This window comes from Colossoma macropomum, unplaced genomic scaffold, assembly GCF_904425465.1.
Source record: "Colossoma macropomum unplaced genomic scaffold, Colossoma_macropomum, whole genome shotgun sequence".
Lineage (NCBI taxonomy): Eukaryota > Metazoa > Chordata > Actinopteri > Characiformes > Serrasalmidae > Colossoma > Colossoma macropomum.
In genome coordinates, this window is record NW_023494809.1 from 26,790,047 (window position 1) to 26,810,981 (window position 20,935).

The window sequence follows — 20,935 nt, forward strand, 5'->3', positions numbered from 1 at the left end:
ATATTGGTTCTGTAGTTCCACAAACATCTGTATAACGGACAGAACCGCTCGCTAATTAAAGTCACAAAGATATTCATACTGCAGCGGTGTTTCCAAATAACTCACACAAGCTGAAGGTCGAGTCTGTGACTCAGCTTTACTGAAAAACTCAGAACGGAGCACAAAAGAAAGGGGAGAATATGGCGCTAGGTTAGCGCTCGGCTAAGCGCAGTTAGCGCCCTCTCGCTGTCTCGACTCAGTCTGTTTACTACTAGGCCCTGTGAAGCACTGCCACCGCACACATAGCCCTTCACAATAAGAGTCCCTGTCAAAGGAGGATAACAAATGAACCAAGCAGCATAAATTAACATGTGATTTTAACCAGACAGAATAGACGTGCCTGACGCCACATATTACTACAATCACACGACGCTCGTGAGAAACACAAACACCTTACTGTTAAATCCAAAAAGGTTTATTGCAAATAACTAAGCACCAAACCAGATATTTAAGCTACTTTATAACGAATTTAGAAATAATAGTTCCTGCAAATCCGTTCTGTTTCACCACAGATAACAGCTGCATGTTTTACACCTTAGTCTAAAAAGAGGTGAGGCACGAACATACTAGCAGTCACAACACAGGCAACAATACCACGTGTAAATATTATATCTGTGATGTAAATTCCGTATATAATACAGTATGCATATGCATAACTCACCTTTAAAAGTAAGAAAAACGCGAAATATTGCAAACAGGTGAAAAGAGAAATATTGATTTTTTTTTGTTATTTCAATTATTTTCATTCGCTGCTCTTAAACGTTGTACTAGAGATATTCACTCAAGACTCTATGGCCGCTTTACATATAGCATTTAACGCAATTACTGCCATTTACTGGTGAAGAAAAATAGCAGTAATTTCCAGCCGCGGAAACAGTTGAAGTGTTACATTGCAAAATGCTGTGTTTCCATTAATAAAACATTTAGATATAGCACATTTTTAAAAAAGAATAATAGATGTGTAATGGGAAACACATTTTCATTTTCTGAAGGTGGTATTTCTCAGAATAACTGGCATATATTAAGATAATTCACAGTTTTAATTAAATCAAATGCCTATTTTTAGTAAATAAACTAGTTTACAGTTTATTGAACATACAACAGTTTATGTTTCTGTTGTAACAGTATGACATTGCAGTGTGACATAGGTAATCATAAATTGCATGAATAGAATGAAACTTACAGAGCCTTCATTTTGTATGCTTAATTAACACATGAATTCCTAATAAATTCAGGCACTGAATAAAGCCTTTATTGAGTCTCCAAAGATAAAGTCTGCTGACCATTCATTATTAAAAATGTCAGCAGCTGTAACTCTGTGGTCCCAGATTTTGTTGCGCATTATGTACAAATGACAAAAACCATGTCACTCTTTTCAGAAGGATCACAGCTACGAATCCAAGTGCCTCTAACATATATTTTTGCCTAGTATATCTTGCCTATATAGGTAGAAGTGATTTCCAGATCATCATGAGGTGACACAGAAGTTGGAGACACTGTCATCTTCTGCTGTCTTCTAAAATGAGAAAAAATGAGAAACCATATAAAATCAGGATTTGACTGGCGCGACATGAAAAGGTGGTGTCTGTAAACTTTACAGCACTTTTAAAACATAGCTTACCTAAACTCTTCAATCTTCTTCTGCACCCAAGCCTGGTTTGGATCGATGCAGAAATGTCCCTTTTCTGTCTCGAGGCTGTCAAAAGCAAGCTATTACATCAATGAATACATATTTATCTTTCTTAAAGATGCACATGTGTAGTTGTAGGTATGCACTGTCTGCTCTTCAGTTTGCAGAAGTGGTCCTTACATGACAGCTTTGACGCATGGAGGGTTCCTCTCCTGTAACCTGAAAGCTTTTAGGGGTTCCACCACCACGGAGCTCGAGACAGAGACACAGCAGGAACTGACTTTCTCAGCACCTAAATGAGCAAAAAACCCAAAACACATGAAGCAGGCAATGATTAAAAAGCACAAGACAAATGAGAAATCTGTTGGAATATTGCCGCACATCTCTCTTTATAGGAAAAGCAAAATTAACCTCTTAAATGGCCAGAGCGGTGGCGCTGCCCCAGTGTTTTATCACACACTGCTACCTAACAGCTCAACTAGTTTGCATTGAAGTCCCTGTAGTTACTGAATAATAAATTGCAGTATGTAATAAGCCTGAGATTTTATGGGGTAAACATTAACATTTAACATTAGGCTGATGCAAAGCTAGTTTATTCTGTTCAATATGGGACCATTTCTGTTTTCATATTATCAGGTTTTGTTGTAACGGCAAAAACATCACAGCAATGAAAAACATATCTGTAAACAAGTGGAGTAGATCAGCGCAGTCTACCTGCTACAGTGCAGACGATTGCTACGGCAGCCAGGTTCCTCATCACAGCCGCTGGTCTTCATTTTCTCACCTGATTTATATCTCGTCCAAAGAAGTGACTGATTACTGAGAGCCAAGCTGTGGTCTCAAGTTACGGCAAAAATAGGAACTGAGGAAAATGAAGATGTGTTCCATTTCGTCCTAATAGAGAGTATTTCTGTCAGAGGTACGACCATCTTTTCTGCTCAGTCAAACATGTGGCTCTACCGGGCATTTTCTAGTTCTTTTTTTTCTTTTTCTTTTCTTCAGTGCTGAGAAGATTTGATATTAAGGCTGTTTTCACACCTAGTTCGGTGCTAAAGTCCGAACCAGAGTTTGGGTTTTTGTATCATTTTCATTCGATTCGGTTGGTTTCACACTGCAACAGCTAAAGTGGACCGAATTACACACGAGTGCTTGTTTATTGGTCAGAAGGTTTGCCAGGATATAAGTGCTCTATTACTCTTATGGTTGCATCCATTTGAGGCAAAAACTCCTACTTTGCATGAAAATGAGACACTTAATGTCTATGTGTGTCACAGTCAAAGCAATAATTATAAACTTTACTTGGTGTAACAAAGTCTCTGCTGATCTCACCACAGAGGACCATGTTGCATTGGAATAGCAATCTTTGTGCTTTGGCTGTGCTGCTCGTCCTTTTTGGCTGCACAACTGGCATATCTGGTAGCTGTAAGTCTGCACTGAAATTTTAGTACTTAGGAATTCAAATGACGGTACATAGCATTTAACGAAGGTGTTTGTTTTAAAGATCTAGTATTGCTACTTCACTTTTGGTGATGTTTCTGTGCATACGCCAAAGAACAATGTGAGTAAGAGCTTCACGCTTGACTTCAGTTAGATTGCAGGAAGGATCTTATTACTTATCTTATTTCTTGGACACAAACTAGTCAAAAGTGGAAATGTGAATCATTTAAAGCAACAACCTAAAAATTGACTGTGGTATTTATTGAGGATCAGAGGACTGCTAGTCTTTTTTGCAGAGCCAGAACTAGATTTCATCTGAAACTGGTTTTGTCAGGAACGTCAGTGTTCATCTTTGGGCTCAAAATGTTCTGGTCACTGATATCAATACTGATCTGAGAGATAAGGCTTGAAATTCAGTCTCTATAGATAATGCCTGATCTGCCGACCATTCATTATTAAAAATGTCAGCAGCTGTAACTCTGTGGTCCCAGATTTTGTTGCGCATTATGTACAAATGACAAAAACCACGTCACTCTTTTCAGAAGGATCACAGCTACGAATCCAAGTGCCTCTAACATATATTTTTGCCTAGTATATCTTGCCTGTATAGGTAGAAGTGATTTCCAGATCATCGTGAGGTGACACAGAAGTTGGAGACACTGTCATCTTCTGCTGTCTTCTAAAATGAGAAAAAATGAGAAACCATATAAAATCAGGTTTTGACTGGCGCGACATGAAAAGGTGGTGTCTGTAAACTTTACAGCACTTTTAAAACATAGCTTACCTAAACTCTTCAATCTTCTTCCACAGCCAAGGCTGTCTTGGATCGATGCAGAAATGTCCCTTTTCTGTCTCGAGGCTGTCAAAAGCAAGTTATTACATCAATGAATACATATTTATCTTTCTTAAAGATGCACATTTGTAGTTGTAGGTATGCACTGTCTGCTCTTCAATTTGCAGAAGTGGTCCTTACATGACAGCTTTGATGCATGGAGGGTTCCTCTTCTGTAACCTGAAAGATTTTAGGGGTTCCACCACCACGGAGCTCGAGACAGAGACACAGCAGGAACTGACTTTCTCAGCACCTAAATGAGCAAAAAACCCAAAACACATGAAGCAGGCAATGATTAAAAAGCACAAGACAAATGAGAAATCTGTTGGAATATTGCCGCACATCTCTCTTTATAGGAAAAGCAAAATTAACCTCTTAAATGGCCAGAGCGGTGGCGCTGCCCCAGTGTTTTATCACACACTGCTACCTAAGAACAGCTCAACTAGTTTGCATTGAAGTCTCTGTAGTTACTGAATAATAAATTGCAGTATGTAATAAGCCTGAGATTTTAGGGGTACACATTAACATTTAACATTAGGCAGATGCGAAGCTAGTTTATTCTGTTCAATATGGCACCATCTCTGTTCTCAAATGATCAGATTTTGATGTAACGGCAAAAACAACACAGCAATGGAAAACGTATCTGTAAACAAGTGGAGTAGATCAGCGCAGTCTACCTGCTACAGCCCAGATAGTAAAAGCGACCCTTGCTACAGCAGCCAGGTTCCTCATCACAGCTGCTGGTCTTCATTTTCTCACCTGATCTCTATCTCGTCCAAAGAAGTGACTGATTACTGAGAGCCAAGCTGTGGTCTCAAGTAGCGGCATAAACAGGAACTGAGGAAAATGAGGATGTGTTCTGCTCAGTCAAACATATGTTTCAAGTTCTTTACTTCATTTCTTTTCTTCAGTGCTGAGAAGATTTGATATTAAGGCTGTTTTCACAAAGGGTGCTAAAGCCGAACCAGAGTTTGGGTTTTGTATCATTTTTATTCGATTTGGTTGTTTTCAAACTGCAACAGCTAAAGTGAACCGAATTACACACGAGTGCTTGTTTATTGGTCAGAAGGTTTGCCAGGATATAAGTGCTCTGTTACTCTTATGGTTACATCCATTTGAGGCAAAAACTCCTACTTTGCATGAAAATGAGACACTTAATGTCTATGTGTGTCACAGTCAAAGCAATAATTATAAAATTTACTTGGTGTAACAAAGTCTCTGCTGATCTCACCACAGAGAACCATGTTGCGTTGGAATAGCAATCTTTGTGCTTTGGCTGTGCTGCTCGTCCTCTTTGGCTGCACAACTGGCGTATCTGGTAGCTGTAAGAGTGCACTGAAATTTTTAGTACTTAGGAATTCAAATGACGGTACATAGCATTTAACGAAGGTGTTTGTTTTAAAGATCTAGTGTTGCTATTTCACTTCACTTTTGATAATGTTTCTGTGCATACGCCAAAGAACAATGTGAGTAAGAGCTTCACGCTTGACTTCAGTTAGATTGCAGGAAGGATCTTATTACTTATTTTATTTCTATTACAAACTGTAGTCAAAAGTGGAAATATGAATCATTTAAAGCAACAACCTAAAAATTGACTGTGGTATTTTATTGAGGATCAGAGGACTGCTAGTCTTTTTTGCAGAGCCAGAACTAGACTTCATCTGAAACTAGTTTTGTTAAGAATGTCAGTGCTCATCTTTGGGCTCAACATGTTCTGGTCACTGACATCAATACTGATCTGAGAGATAAGGCTTGAAATTCAGTCTCTATAGATAATGCCTGATCTGCCGACCATTCATTATTAAAAATGTCAGCAACTGTAACTCTGTGGTCCCAGATTTTGTTGCGCATTATGTACAAATGACAAAAACCACGTCACTCTTTTCAGAAGGATCACTGAAAAGAGTGATCCTACGAATCCAAGTGTCTCTAACATATATTTTTGCCTAGTATAACTTGCCTGTATAGGTAGAAGTGATTTTCAGATCATCGTGAGGTGACACAGAAGTTGGAGACACTGTTGTCTTCTGCTGTCTTCTAAAATGAGAAAAAATGAGAAACCATATAAAATCAGGATCTGACTGGCGCGACATGAAAAGGTGGTGTCTGTAAACTTTACAGCACTTTTAAAACATAGCTTACCTAAACTCTTCAATCTTCTTCTGCACCCAAGCCTGGTTTGGATCGATGCAGAAAGTTCCCTTTTCTGTCTCGAGGCTGTCAAAAGCAAGTTATTACATCAATGAATACATATTTATCTTTCTTAAAGATGCACATGCGTAGTTGTAGGTATGCACTGTCTGCTCTTCAATTTGCAGAAGTGGTCCTTACATGACAGCTTTGACGCATGGAGGGCTCCTCTCCTGTAACCTGAAAGCTTTTAGGGGTTCCACCACCATGGAGCTCGAGACAGAGACACAGCAGGGACTGACTTTCTCGGCATATAAATGAGCAAAAAACCCAAAACACATGAAGCAGCCGATGAATAAAAAGCACAACACAATTGAGAAATCTGTCGGAATATTATCTCTCTTTAAAGGAAAAGCAAAATTAACATTAACATTTAACATTAGGCAAATGTGAAGCTAGTTAATTCTATTCTATATGGGTCCATTTCTGTTGTAAAGTTATCAGATTTTGGTGTAACAACAAAAATGTTGGTCCACAACTATAAAACATCACAGCAATGGCAAACATATCTGTAAACAAGTGCAGTCTACCTGCTGAGGTCCAGATAGTAAAAGTGACGATTGCTACGGTGGCCAGGCTCCTCATCACAGCTACGCTGGTCTTCATTTTCTCACCTGATCTCTGTCTCGTCCGAAGAAGTGACTGAGTACTGAGAGCCAAGCTGTGGTCTCAAGTAACAGCAAAAACAGGAACTGAGGAAAATGAACGATGTGTTCCATTACATCCTAATAGAGTATTTCTGCTCAGTCAAACATATGTTTCAGGTTCTTTTCTTCATTTTCTTTTCTTCAGTGCTGAGAAGATTTGATATTAAGGCTGTTTTCACACCTAGTTCGGTGCTAAAGTCCGAACCAGAGTTTGGGTTTTTGTATCATTTTTATTCGATTCGGTTGGTTTCACACTGCAACAGCTAAAGTGGACCGATTACACACGAGTGCTTGTTTATTGGTCATTGGGTTTGCCAGGATATAAGTGTTCTGTTACTCTTATGGTTACATCCATTTGAGGCAAAAACTCCTACTTTGCATGAAAATGAGACACTTAATGTCTATGTGTGTCACAGTCAAAGCAAATAATAATAAAGTTTACTTGGTGTAACAAAGTCTCTGCTGATCTCACCACAGAGAACCATGTTGCGTTGGAATAGCAATGTTTGTGCTTTGGCTGTGCTGCTTGTCCTCTTTGGCTGCACAACTGGCGTATCTGGTAGCTGTAAGAGTGCACTGAAATTTTAGTACTTAGGAATTCAAATGACGGTACATATGATTTAACGAAGGCGTTTGTTTTAAAGATTAGTATTGCTATTTCACTTTTGTGAAATTTTTTCTGTGCATACGCCAAAGAACAATGTGAGTAAGAGCTTCACGTGACTTCAGTTAGTTGCAGGAAGGATCTTATTACTTATCTTATTCTTGGACACAAACTAGTCAAAGTGGAAATATGAATCATTTAAAGCAACAACCTAAAAATTGACTGTGGTATTTTATTGAGGATCAGAGGACTGCTAGTCTTTTTTGCAGAGCCAGAACTAGACTTCATCTGAAACTAGTTTTGTTAAGAATGTCAGTGCTCATCTTTGGGCTCAAAATGTTCTGGTCACTGATATCAATACTGATCTGAGAGATAAGGCTTGAAATTCAGTCTCTATAGATAATGCCTGATCTGCCGACCATTCATTATTAAAAATGTCAGCAACTGTAACTCTGTGGTCCCAGATTTTGTTGCGCATTATGTACAAATGACAAAAACCACGTCACTCTTTTCAGAAGGATCACAGCTACGAATCCAAGTGCCTCTAACATATATTTTTGCCTAGTATATCTTGCCTGTATAGGTAGAAGTGATTTCCAGATCATCATGAGGTGACACAGAAGTTGGAGACACTGTCATCTTCTGCTGTCTTCTAAATGAGAAAAAATGAGAAACCATATAAAATCAGGATTTGACTGGCGCGACATGAAAAGGTGGTGTCTGTAAACTTTACAGCACTTTTAAAACATAGCTTACCTAAACTCTTCAATCTTCTTCTGCACCCAAGCCTGGTTTGGATCGATGCAGAAAGTTCCCTTTTCTGTCTCGAGGCTGTCAAAAGCAAGTTATTACATCAATGAATACATATTTATCTTTCTTAAAGATGCACATGTGTAGTTGTAGGTATGCACTGTCTGCTCTTCAATTTGCAGAAGTGGTCCTTACATGACAGCTTTGATGCATGGAGGGTTCCTCTTCTGTAACCTGAAAGATTTTAGGGGTTCCACCACCACGGAGCTCGAGACAGAGACACAGCAGGAACTGACTTTCTCAGCACCTAAATGAGCAAAAAACCCAAAACATATAAAGCAGGCAATGATTAAAAAGCACAACACAAATGAGAAATCTGTTGGAATATTGCCGCACATCTCTCTTTATAGGAAAAGCAAAATTAACCTCTTAAATGGCCAGAGCGGTGGCGCTGCCCCAGTGTTTTATCACACACTGCTACCTAAGAACAGCTCAACTAGTTTGCATTGAAGTCTCTGTAGTTACTGAATAATAAATTGCAGTATGTAATAAGCCTGAGATTTTAGGGGTACACATTAACATTTAACATTAGGCAGATGCGAAGCTAGTTTATTCTGTTCAATATGGCACCATCTCTGTTCTCAAATGATCAGATTTTGATGTAACGGCAAAAACAACACAGCAATGGAAAACGTATCTGTAAACAAGTGGAGTAGATCAGCGCAGTCTACCTGCTACAGCCCAGATAGTAAAAGCGACCCTTGCTACAGCAGCCAGGTTCCTTATCACAGCTGCTGGTCTTCATTTTCTCACCTGATCTCTATCTCGTCCAAAGAAGTGACTGATTACTGAGAGCCAAGCTGTGGTCTCAAGTAGCGGCATAAACAGGAACTGAGGAAAATGAGGATGTGTTCTGCTCAGTCAAACATATGTTTCAAGTTCTTTACTTCATTTTCTTTTCTTCAGTGCTGAGAAGATTTGATATTAAGGCTGTTTTCACAAAGGCCGAACCAGAGTTTGGGTTTTGTATCATTTTTATTCGATTTGGTTGTTTTCAAACTGCAACAGCTAAAGTGAACCGAATTACACACGAGTGCTTGTTTATTGGTCAGAAGGTTTGCCAGGATATAAGTTTTCTGTTACTCTTATGGTTACGTCCATTTGAGGCAAAAACTCCTACTTTGCATGAAAATGAGACACTTAATGTCTATGTGTGTCACAGTCAAAGCAATAATTATAAACTTTACTTGGTGTAACAAAGTCTCTGCTGATCTCACCACAGAGAACCATGTTGCGTTGGAATAGCAATCTTTGTGCTTTGGCTGTGCTGCTCATCCTCTTTGGCTGCACAACTGGCGTATCTGGTAGCTGTAAGTCTGCACTGAAATTTTTAGTACTTAGGAATTCAAATGACGGTACATAGCATTTAACGAAGGTGTTTGTTTTAAAGATCTAGTGTTGCTATTTCACTTCACTTTTGATAATGTTTCTGTGCATACGTCAAAGAACAATGTGAGTAAGAGCTTCACGCTTGACTTCAGTTAGATTGCAGGAAGGATCTTATTACTTATTTTATTTCTATTACAAACTGTAGTCAAAAGTGGAAATATGAATCATTTAAAGCAACAACCTAAAAATTGACTGTGGTATTTTATTGAGGATCAGAGGACTGCTAGTCTTTTTTGCAGAGCCAGAACTAGACTTCATCTGAAACTAGTTTTGTTAAGAATGTCAGTGCTCATCTTTGGGCTCAACATGTTCTGGTCACTGACATCAATACTGATCTGAGAGATAAGGCTTGAAATTCAGTCTCTATAGATAATGCCTGATCTGCCGACCATTCATTATTAAAAATGTCAGCAACTGTAACTCTGTGGTCCCAGATTTTGTTGCGCATTATGTACAAATGACAAAAACCACGTCACTCTTTTCAGAAGGATCACTGAAAAGAGTGATCCTACGAATCCAAGTGTCTCTAACATATATTTTTGCCTAGTATAACTTGCCTGTATAGGTAGAAGTGATTTTCAGATCATCGTGAGGTGACACAGAGGTTGGAGACACTGTCGTCCTTTGTTGTCTTCTAATAAAATGAGAAAACTTATAAAATCAGGATCTCGTTGGCGCGACATGGAAAGGTGGTGTCTGTAAATTTTACAACACTTTTAAAAAAGTACATGTTAAGCTTGCCTAAACTCTTCAATCTTCTCCTGCACCCAAGGCTCTTCTGGATCGATGCAGAAATGTCCATTTTCTGTCTCAAAGCTGTCAAAGCAAGTTATTACAGTTATGAATACATAATTATCTTTCTTAAAGATGCACATGCGTAGTTGTAGGTATGCACTGTCTGCTCTTCATTTGCAGAAGTGGTCCCTTACATGACAGCTTTGACGCATGGAGGGCTCCTCTCCTGTAACCTGAAAGCTTTTAGGGGTTCCACCACCATGGAGCTCGAGACAGAGACACAGCAGGGACTGACTTTCTCGGCATATAAATGAGCAAAAAACCCAAAACACATGAAGCAGCCGATGAATAAAAAGCACAACACAATGAGAAATCTGTCGGAATATTATCTCTCTTTAAAGGAAAAGCAAAATTAACATTAACATTTAACATTAGGCAAATGTGAAGCTAGTTAATTCTATTCTATATGGGTCCATTTCTGTTGTAAAGTTATCAGATTTTGGTGTAACAACAAAAATGTTGGTCCACAACTATAAAACATCACAGCAATGGCAAACATATCTGTAAACAAGTGCAGTCTACCTGCTGAGGTCCAGATAGTAAAAGTGACGATTGCTACGGTGGCCAGGCTCCTCATCACAGCTACGCTGGTCTTCATTTTCTCACCTGATCTCTGTCTCGTCCGAAGAAGTGACTGAGTACTGAGAGCCAAGCTGTGGTCTCAAGTAACAGCAAAAACAGGAACTGAGGAAAATGAACGATGTGTTCCATTTCGTCCTAATAGAGTATTTTTTTTTCTGCTCAGTCAAACATATGTTTCAGGTTCTTTTCTTCATTTTCTTTTCTTCAGTGCTGAGAAGATTTGATATTAAGGCTGTTTTCACACCTAGTTCGGTGCTAAAGTCCGAACCAGAGTTTGGGTTTTTGTATCATTTTTATTCGATTCGGTTGGTTTCACACTGCAACAGCTAAAGTGGACCGAATTACACACGAGTGCTTGTTTATTGGTCAGAAGGTTTGCCAGGATATAAGTGCTCTATTACTCTTATGGTTGCATCCATTTGAGGCAAAAACTCCTACTTTGCATGAAAATGAGACACTTAATGTCTATGTGTGTCACAGTCAAAGCAATAATTATAAACTTTACTTGGTGTAACAAAGTCTCTGCTGATCTCACCACAGAGGACCATGTTGCATTGGAATAGCAATCTTTGTGCTTTGGCTGTGCTGCTCGTCCTTTTTGGCTGCACAACTGGCATATCTGGTAGCTGTAAGTCTGCACTGAAATTTTAGTACTTAGGAATTCAAATGACGGTACATAGCATTTAACGAAGGTGTTTGTTTTAAAGATCTAGTATTGCTATTTCACTTTTGGTGATGTTTCTGTGCATACGCCAAAGAACAATGTGAGTAAGAGCTTCACGCTTCAGTTAGATTGCAGGAAGGATCTTATTACTTATCTTATTTCTTGGACACAAACTAGTCAAAAGTGGAAATATGAATCATTTAAAGCAACAACCTAAAAATTGACTGTGGTATTTTATTGAGGATCAGAGGACTGCTAGTCTTTTTTGCAGAGCCAGAACTAGACTTCATCTGAAACTAGTTTTGTTAAGAATGTCAGTGCTCATCTTTGGGCTCAAAATGTTCTGGTCACTGATATCAATACTGATCTGAGAGATAAGGCTTGAAATTCAGTCTCTATAGATAATGCCTGATCTGCCGACCATTCATTATTAAAAATGTCAGCAACTGTAACTCTGTGGTCCCAGATTTTGTTGCGCATTATGTACAAATGACAAAAACCACGTCACTCTTTTCAGAAGGATCACAGCTACGAATCCAAGTGCCTCTAACATATATTTTTGCCTAGTATATCTTGCCTGTATAGGTAGAAGTGATTTCCAGATCATCATGAGGTGACACAGAAGTTGGAGACACTGTCATCTTCTGCTGTCTTCTAAAATGAGAAAAAATGAGAAACCATATAAAATCAGGATTTGACTGGCGCGACATGAAAAGGTGGTGTCTGTAAACTTTACAGCACTTTTAAAACATAGCTTACCTAAACTCTTCAATCTTCTTCTGCACCCAAGCCTGGTTTGGATCGATGCAGAAATGTCCCTTTTCTGTCTCGAGGCTGTCAAAAGCAAGTTATTACATCAATGAATACATATTTATCTTTCTTAAAGATGCACATGTGTAGTTGTAGGTATGCACTGTCTGCTCTTCAATTTGCAGAAGTGGTCCTTACATGACAGCTTTGATGCATGGAGGGTTCCTCTTCTGTAACCTGAAAGATTTTAGGGGTTCCACCACCACGGAGCTCGAGACAGAGACACAGCAGGAACTGACTTTCTCAGCACCTAAATGAGCAAAAAACCCAAAACACATGAAGCAGGCAATGATTAAAAAGCACAAGACAAATGAGAAATCTGTTGGAATATTGCCGCACATCTCTCTTTATAGGAAAAGCAAAATTAACCTCTTAAATGGCCAGAGCGGTGGCGCTGCCCCAGTGTTTTATCACACACTGCTACCTAAGAACAGCTCAACTAGTTTGCATTGAAGTCTCTGTAGTTACTGAATAATAAATTGCAGTATGTAATAAGCCTGAGATTTTAGGGGTACACATTAACATTTAACATTAGGCAGATGCGAAGCTAGTTTATTCTGTTCAATATGGCACCATCTCTGTTCTCAAATGATCAGATTTTGATGTAACGGCAAAAACAACACAGCAATGGAAAACGTATCTGTAAACAAGTGGAGTAGATCAGCGCAGTCTACCTGCTACAGCCCAGATAGTAAAAGCGACCCTTGCTACAGCAGCCAGGCTCCTCATCACAGCTGCTGGTCTTCATTTTCTCACCTGATCTCTATCTCGTCCAAAGAAGTGACTGATTACTGAGAGCCAAGCTGTGGTCTCAAGTCAGCGGCATAAACAGGAACTGAGGAAAATGAGGATGTGTTCTGCTCAGTCAAACATGATGTTTTCAAGTTCTTTACTTCATTTTCTTTTCTTCAGTGCTGAGAAGATTTGATATTAAGGCTGTTTTCACAAAGGCAGTCCGAACCAGAGTTTGGGTTTTGTATCATTTTTATTCGATTTGGTTGTTTTCAAACTGCAACAGCTAAAGTGAACCGAATTACACACGAGTGCTTGTTTATTGGTCAGAAGGTTTGCCAGGATATAAGTTTTCTGTTACTCTTATGGTTACGTCCATTTGAGGCAAAAACTCCTACTTTGCATGAAAATGAGACACTTAATGTCTATGTGTGTCACAGTCAAAGCAATAATTATAAAATTTACTTGGTGTAACAAAGTCTCTGCTGATCTCACCACAGAGAACCATGTTGCGTTGGAATAGCAATCTTTGTGCTTTGGCTGTGCTGCTCATCCTCTTTGGCTGCACAACTGGCGTATCTAGTAGCTGTAAGTCTGCACTGAAATTTTTAGTACTTAGGAATTCAAATGACGGTACATAGCATTTAACGAAGGTGTTTGTTTTAAAGATCTAGTGTTGCTATTTCACTTCACTTTTGATAATGTTTCTGTGCATACGCCAAAGAACAATGTGAGTAAGAGCTTCACGCTTGACTTCAGTTAGATTGCAGGAAGGATCTTATTACTTATTTTATTTCTATTACAAACTGTAGTCAAAAGTGGAAATATGAATCATTTAAAGCAACAACCTAAAAATTGACTGTGGTATTTTATTGAGGATCAGAGGACTGCTAGTCTTTTTTGCAGAGCCAGAACTAGACTTCATCTGAAACTAGTTTTGTTAAGAATGTCAGTGCTCATCTTTGGGCTCAACATGTTCTGGTCACTGACATCAATACTGATCTGAGAGATAAGGCTTGAAATTCAGTCTCTATAGATAATGCCTGATCTGCCGACCATTCATTATTAAAAATGTCAGCAACTGTAACTCTGTGGTCCCAGATTTTGTTGCGCATTATGTACAAATGACAAAAACCACGTCACTCTTTTCAGAAGGATCACTGAAAAGAGTGATCCTACGAATCCAAGTGCCTCTAACATATATTTTTGCCTAGTATAACTTGCCTGTATAGGTAGAAGTGATTTTCAGATCATCGTGAGGTGACACAGAAGTTGGAGACACTGTTGTCTTCTGCTGTCTTCTAAAATGAGAAAAAATGAGAAACCATATAAAATCAGGATCTGACTGGCGCGACATGAAAAGGTGGTGTCTGTAAACTTTACAGCACTTTTAAAACATAGCTTACCTAAACTCTTCAATCTTCTTCTGCACCCAAGCCTGGTTTGGATCGATGCAGAAAGTTCCCTTTTCTGTCTCGAGGCTGTCAAAAGCAAGTTATTACATCAATGAATACATATTTATCTTTCTTAAAGATGCACATGCGTAGTTGTAGGTATGCACTGTCTGCTCTTCAATTTGCAGAAGTGGTCCTTACATGACAGCTTTGACGCATGGAGGGCTCCTCTCCTGTAACCTGAAAGCTTTTAGGGGTTCCACCACCATGGAGCTCGAGACAGAGACACAGCAGGGACTGACTTTCTCGGCATATAAATGAGCAAAAAACCCAAAACACATGAAGCAGCCGATGAATAAAAAGCACAACACAATTGAGAAATCTGTCGGAATATTATCTCTCTTTAAAGGAAAAGCAAAATTAACATTAACATTTAACATTAGGCAAATGTGAAGCTAGTTAATTCTATTCTATATGGGTCCATTTCTGTTGTAAAGTTATCAGATTTTGGTGTAACAACAAAAATGTTGGTCCACAACTATAAAACATCACAGCAATGGCAAACATATCTGTAAACAAGTGCAGTCTACCTGCTGAGGTCCAGATAGTAAAAGTGACGATTGCTACGGTGGCCAGGCTCCTCATCACAGCTACGCTGGTCTTCATTTTCTCACCTGATCTCTGTCTCGTCCGAAGAAGTGACTGAGTACTGAGAGCCAAGCTGTGGTCTCAAGTAACAGCAAAAACAGGAACTGAGGAAAATGAACGATGTGTTCCATTTCGTCCTAATAGAGTATTTTTTTTTCTGCTCAGTCAAACATATGTTTCAGGTTCTTTTCTTCATTTTCTTTTCTTCAGTGCTGAGAAGATTTGATATTAAGGCTGTTTTCACACCTAGTTCGGTGCTAAAGTCCAAACCAGAGTTTGGGTTTTTGTATCATTTTTATTCGATTCGGTTGGTTTCAAACTGCAACAGCTAAAGTGGACCGATTTACACACGAGTGCTTGTTTATTGGTCATTGGGTTTGCAGATATATAAGTTTTCTGTTACTCTTATGGTTACATCCATTTAAGGCAAAAACTCCTACTTTGCATGAAAATGAGACACTTAATGTCTATGTGTGTCACAGTCAAAGCAAAAATAATAAAGTTTACTTGGTGTAACAAAGTCTCTGCTGATCTCACCACAGAGAACCATGTTGCGTTGGAATAGCAATGTTTGTGCTTTGGCTGTGCTGCTTGTCCTCTTTGGCTGCACAACTGGCGTATCTGGTAGCTGTAAGAATGCACTGAAAATTTTAGTACTTAGGAATTCAAATGACGATACATATGATTTAATGGAAGGCATTTGTTTTAAAGAATTAGTATTGCTATTTCACTTCACTTATGAAAATTTTTTTGTGCATACATCAAAGAACAATGTGAGTAAGAGCTTCACGCTTGACTTCAGTTTGTTAGCAGGAAGGATCTTATTACTTATCTTATTTCTTGGACACTTACAAACTAGTCAAAAGTGGAAATATGAATCATTTAAATCATGCCAGTAACTTGTGAACAGCTTAAAAATTGACCGTGATATTGTATTGAAGATTAGATGACTGTTGGTTTTTTTTTTGCATACCCACTTCTTGCTTTTGATTACGTAAAACTTTCATGCTTGTAGAGTTATTAAATTGGAAAGCCCCTCTCTCTCTCTCTCTCTCTCTCTCTCTCTCTCTCTCTCTCTCTCTCTCTCTTTCTCTCTTTCAGTTCGTCAGCCTACTAGAGTCGTTCTGGTTTGCTATGAGCAAGTGTCCAAAATGCCTATCCCACATCACGTAATGCTCATTGGAAACAAGTATCAGAGTGCATTGGCATCTTGTCTTGCAGCAATTATGTAAATAATTTACATCTATCATTTGTAGATTTTACTCAAAGACAGAAAAATTCGGCTCTGACCCCGCTGCCCGCTGGAGCCAAAAGAGACAAAAAGGTATTTACACCTGCAGCCACCACAGTAGAGCCTGAACTAGCCTTCATCTGAAACTGGTTTTGTCAGGAACGTCAGTGTTCATCTTTGGGCTCAAAATGTTCTGGTCACTGATATCAATACTGATCTGAGATGTAAAGCTTGAAATTGAGTCCCTAAACAATAAGCCTGATCTGATGACCATATATTGTTAAAAATGTCAGCAACTGTAACTCTGTGGTCCCAGATTTTGTTGCGCATTATATACAAATGACAAAAACCATGTCATTCTTTTCAGAAGGATCACAGCCACAAATCCAAGTGCCTCCAATATGTATATTTTTGCAAAGTATATCTTGCCTATGTATATTGAAATTCTTTCCAGATCATCGGGAAAAAATGACGTGAAAGGTCCCTTGCAGGGCTTACAGTGTGTTACAAATGTTAATATGACTCAATGTTGTGTTATAGTATTGAGTGAGAACCCTACAAATACAAAATTAAGGGGGTTTGGCTGGATATACAGAAATCAGTAGCTCTTATTTGAAGATGAATTTGAGCAATAAATCTTTATATTTGCTATTAAGATCATACATGAACGTATTTCACTTCCAGGTTTCGGTAATACCACTGAAGCTTCACTCAGAGTATCACTTCACTTTAGAATTTCTAGACACATAAAATAACCCTAATCATTATTAAGACTGGTGAGAACAAAGACTCTTGTCCAGTCACAAACCGGATAACAAGCATTATGAATGTTTTTGTTGCTAGCTAGCTAACACGGCAGTAGGGCAGGGATGAAGCAAGCATGTCTAAGCATGTTATTTAGATTAATAGGTTAAATAATACACCAGTAAGATTTCTTAGAGATGCTGTCGAAGTCATCACTCCTTATGTTTCTCATATTGTTAACATACAGGCAGCTACAGTACCAAATGCCTCAAAAATGGTGAGATACAAAAACTAGTTTCTTATATGAAATCTGCAGATACATGTCTGCTCTATCTAACTGATCCCACAAGAAGAGATGTAGATGAAAGAATATTTTGTGGGATTTACAGAATTTGATACAGCTGATTATGTCATTTTATTAAGTAAGTTGAGGGCTAACGGGTTTACTAGTTTGACCTTAAAATGGAATCAGTTGTGTTTAAAATGTTTTCAGAAAATCATAGGCGGATGGTTGATGTAAATGGGATTTTTTCAGAGCACAGGAGTATGGGATGCAGAGTTCCACAAGGGACTATTTTGGGACCCTTATTTTTTTATTATATGTCAGAGATCTAAAATCAGTCTGTACGTGTTGTATCTTCTTACATGCAGATGATTCTGCTCTTTTGGTGCGTCAAAAGGATAAAGCAGTTGTTGAAAATATCCTTAGTGTACAACCTCAAAATGTAAGTAAATTGTTATCAGATAATAGATTATCTCTACATCTTGGAAAAACAGATGCTTTTTTTACTGGTTCTAAAATAAAGCTAGGAAAATCATTGGGTCTATTTGTAAAAGTAGGAGAAGGGATGTGAATTAGATTGTTCTGTATCAGGTGAAGGTGTGGCTTTGAAAGCTCTCACTAACATAAATCAAAAAACAAAATATTTAAAACTAGAAAAGCTGTTTTTATTGGATATGTCAGCTTGGTGAATGTTGTTGAACAACTCTGTTCTGAGTCTTTTTTTACTCAATTCTCTCTTAATTTTGTCATGGATGTTGGGTTGTTTTTTCTCATTCACTGATCATTCAAGCAGCTTATCCTCCTCCTGAGTCATTCTAATGACCTAGCACAATGGTTAAATTACTTAAACCAACCAGTTGGGTTAAAGTAACCCAGCCTGTGTTCTGTCTTATATTTACCCAGCACTGGGTAGCCAAATAACCCAGGTTGGGATGTTTTTTAGCCCAGTATTTTTTAGTGTAATTCAGTATTCAGGCACACATAAGGCTTACTTTCACTCACTATTACGCGTACTTTGTTTTGTTGTGACCAGTCGAACTGTTCTTTTACTGTTCTGACAGGTGTGAACACTTCACACTAAACAAATGAACTGTAGTCTGAAAAAAATCAAAGGAAAACAAGGGAATTCAACATCAGTTCACATCAGTGCTGCACTGTCTCTGCCTGTTTATGTTTTGACTTCACTGAGACTTGTTATATTCTTGAAGCATCAGCTGTTTCTAATACTGTTTGGTTGAATTCAAACTGACGCATATTAAACCAATCGAGCATAAAGAAGTAGGGATGGAGTGAGGTTTTTTTTCTGTCTCTGATTGCGGTACATGGAGACTTTAATCAATTTTCAGGGAGTGCCCTGCCTCACTGTGTCAAACTGGATTCAAAACTTTATTGAGTAATTTATATGTTTCGTCATGCTGAGTTGAGTTTCACTCATAACCCCTTAAAATCCCAGGTATATTACATACTAAGGTTTATTACTCAGTAACTACAGGGACTTTAATAAAAACTGTCTGATCTATTCTTAGATTATTGAAGTGTGTAATAAAACTTTGGGCCCTGGCCTTGTAAGGGGTTAATACTCTAAAGATAACCATCTAAAAAGGTCAAACTCGTCAGGTAGCTGTGGACTGTGGTCTAGTCTTTAGTGGTTAATATGCTGTGATATGTTGTCCCTGGAATTATGGCGAACTTTGTTTAGTCTAGTGTCTACATTAGTGTCTGGGAAGGTTTTTTCCCTCCATTGAAAAAGAAAACAAGTACAGCATTGCATAATGCCAATTCAAATTTGATACATTTATTGTCCATTTAATGGCAATTTTACAGTGTCGTGGTTAAAAATACAGGGAAAATAATTTCATTGACTTTTCAATTATAAATAATAACATCTTCAAATAAATTCCACAACAAATTCAAATAAATACAATCTGCTTCAAAAGAAAACCTGCCCATAAATATGATAAATTAATACAATTTAGCTTAGCATTTAAAAAATGCCTTGTTAACCATTTTAAACATACATATCATATGTATAATTCAGGAACCACTGCATTGCTGGTTGGAGTGCAGATGTAGGGCAGTAATGATTTGGCTCGTCCTTCTTCTGAGATATTAACTGCTCTCAGTTGAGCTCTGTGGTGCTGAGAAAGTCAGGCGAGGTGACACAGAGGTTGGAGACTCTGTCGTGTTCTGCTGTCTTCTAAAATGAGAAAAAATGAGAAACCATATAAAATCAGAAACTGACTGTCGCGACATGAAAAGGTGGTGTCTGTAAACTTTGCAGCAGTTTTAAAATATAGCTTACCTAAACTCTTCAATCTTCTTCCGCACCCAAGCCTGTCTTGGATCGATGCAGAAATGTCCCTTTTCTGTCTCGAGGCTGTCAAAAGCAAGTTATTACATCAATGAATACATAATTATCTTAAAGATGCACATGTGTAGTTGTAGGTATGCACTGTACGCTCTTCAATTTGCAGAAGTGGTCCTTACATGACAGCTTTGATGCATGGAGGGCTACTCTCCTGTAACCTGAAAGCTTTCAGGGGTTCCACCACCCTGGACCTCGAGACAGAGACACAGCAGGGACTGACTTTCTCAGCATCTAAATAAGCAAAAAACCCAAAACACAGCCGATGAATGAAAAGCACAACACAAATGAGAAATCTGTTGGAATATTGTCGCATATCTCACTTTACAGGAAAAGCAGAAAAATTCTTAAGTTAATGTGAAGCTAGTTTATCCATTCGGTATGGATCCATTTTTGTTGTCAAGTTATCAGATTTTGATGTAGCAGCAAAAATGTTGGTCCACTACTATAAAACATCACAGCAATATCAAACATATCTGTAATCAAGTGCAGTCTACCTGCTACGGTCCAGATGGTAAAAGCGATGATTGCTACGGTGGCCAGGCTCCTCATCACAGCTACACTGGTTTTCATTTTCTCGCCTGATCTCTGTCTCGTCAGAAGAAGTGACTGATTAGTGAGGGCGAAGCTGTGGTCTTTTGTAGCGGCAAAAGAGGAACTGAGAAAAGTGAAGAAAAGTGTTCCATTATGTCCTAATAGGATTTCTGTCAGAGGTACGGCCCTTCTTGTACAGTCACCATATATGGCTCTTCCAGGCATGTGATCTCACTGTTCATGAATAAGCAGAAACCTGACTTAAACTGATTGTTTCCAGTGTCCTTTTGGAGATGGAAGCTCTACCCAGTTGACTACAATGCCTAATCTACAACTGTATTTGATTAATTGAGGCGTGGAAGGCTGAATCACTCAATGTGAGACAATGGAGTTGTCCACGCTTTGACTTTTACTGTAGTTTTTATCATGACTTTTCATTTTCTCTTTCTAATTCCTGTCATGTTAATCCCAGCACTTCAATATTCAGAGTGCCTGGGTAAGAAAAAAGCAATGTAAATATATTGACATAAAGAGGCCCCAAAAATTAAGTGGACATTGAATCCTTGGTAAACTTT

The 20,935-nt window shown here is 38.5% G+C and overlaps 2 protein-coding genes across 8 annotated transcripts; both read right to left on the bottom strand.

The window, feature by feature from the left end:
• Window positions 1–1,453: 1,453 nt before the first annotated feature.
• Window positions 1,454–15,738, bottom strand: LOC118798759. Of its 7 annotated transcripts, XM_036558302.1 has the most exons (16): window positions 15,146–15,678; window positions 14,757–14,856; window positions 14,568–14,642; window positions 14,386–14,462; window positions 12,568–12,679; window positions 12,379–12,453; window positions 12,197–12,273; window positions 8,325–8,436; window positions 8,136–8,210; window positions 5,899–5,975; window positions 4,080–4,191; window positions 3,891–3,965; window positions 3,709–3,785; window positions 1,850–1,961; window positions 1,661–1,735; window positions 1,454–1,555 (listed from the first exon to the last, which is right to left on the bottom strand). In XM_036558302.1, the coding sequence occupies exons 1-16, from the start codon at window positions 15,219–15,221 to the stop codon at window positions 1,465–1,467; spliced, it is 1,398 nt and encodes a 465-aa protein (XP_036414195.1). In that variant the 5' UTR covers window positions 15,222–15,678; the 3' UTR covers window positions 1,454–1,464. The 7 variants fall into 7 exon arrangements, with proteins under 7 accessions (XP_036414195.1, XP_036414193.1, XP_036414192.1 ...); XM_036558300.1 differs by lacking the exon at window positions 5,899–5,975 and adding an exon at window positions 7,955–8,031 and having other exon boundaries at window positions 14,757–15,731; XM_036558299.1 differs by having other exon boundaries at window positions 14,757–15,726.
• Window positions 15,739–19,231: 3,493 nt separating this feature from the next.
• On the bottom strand, window positions 19,232–20,426 carry LOC118798961 (eotaxin-like). Its single transcript, XM_036558602.1, has 4 exons — window positions 20,324–20,426; window positions 19,949–20,060; window positions 19,764–19,838; window positions 19,232–19,658 (listed from the first exon to the last, which is right to left on the bottom strand). Exons 1-4 carry the CDS (start codon window positions 20,397–20,399, stop codon window positions 19,571–19,573), a joined length of 351 nt encoding a protein of 116 aa, XP_036414495.1. The 5' UTR covers window positions 20,400–20,426; the 3' UTR covers window positions 19,232–19,570.
• Window positions 20,427–20,935: the final 509 nt, after the last annotated feature.

Bases quoted from the DNA above. Each gene is read 5' to 3' on its own strand.
- LOC118798961 (XM_036558602.1), bottom strand. From the start codon at position 20,399: ATGAAAACCAGTGTAGCTGTGATGAGGAGCCTGGCCACCGTAGCAATC. The intron at 20,061-20,323 runs GTAGACTGCACT...TTGCTTATTTAG, and splicing joins TACCATCTGGACCGTAGCAG to ATGCTGAGAAAGTCAGTCCC. The intron at 19,659-19,763 runs GTAAGCTATATT...TTCTCATTTTAG, and splicing joins AAGAAGATTGAAGAGTTTAG to AAGACAGCAGAACACGACAG.
- LOC118798759 (XM_036558300.1), bottom strand. From the start codon at position 14,995: ATGTTAAATGTTAATGTTAATTTTGCTTTTCCTTTAAAGAGAGATAAT. The intron at 12,454-12,567 runs GTAAGGACCACT...TGCTTTTGACAG, and splicing joins CCATGCATCAAAGCTGTCAT to CCTCGAGACAGAAAAGGGAC. The intron at 12,274-12,378 runs GTAAGCTATGTT...TTCTCATTTTAG, and splicing joins AAGAAGATTGAAGAGTTTAG to AAGACAGCAGAAGATGACAG.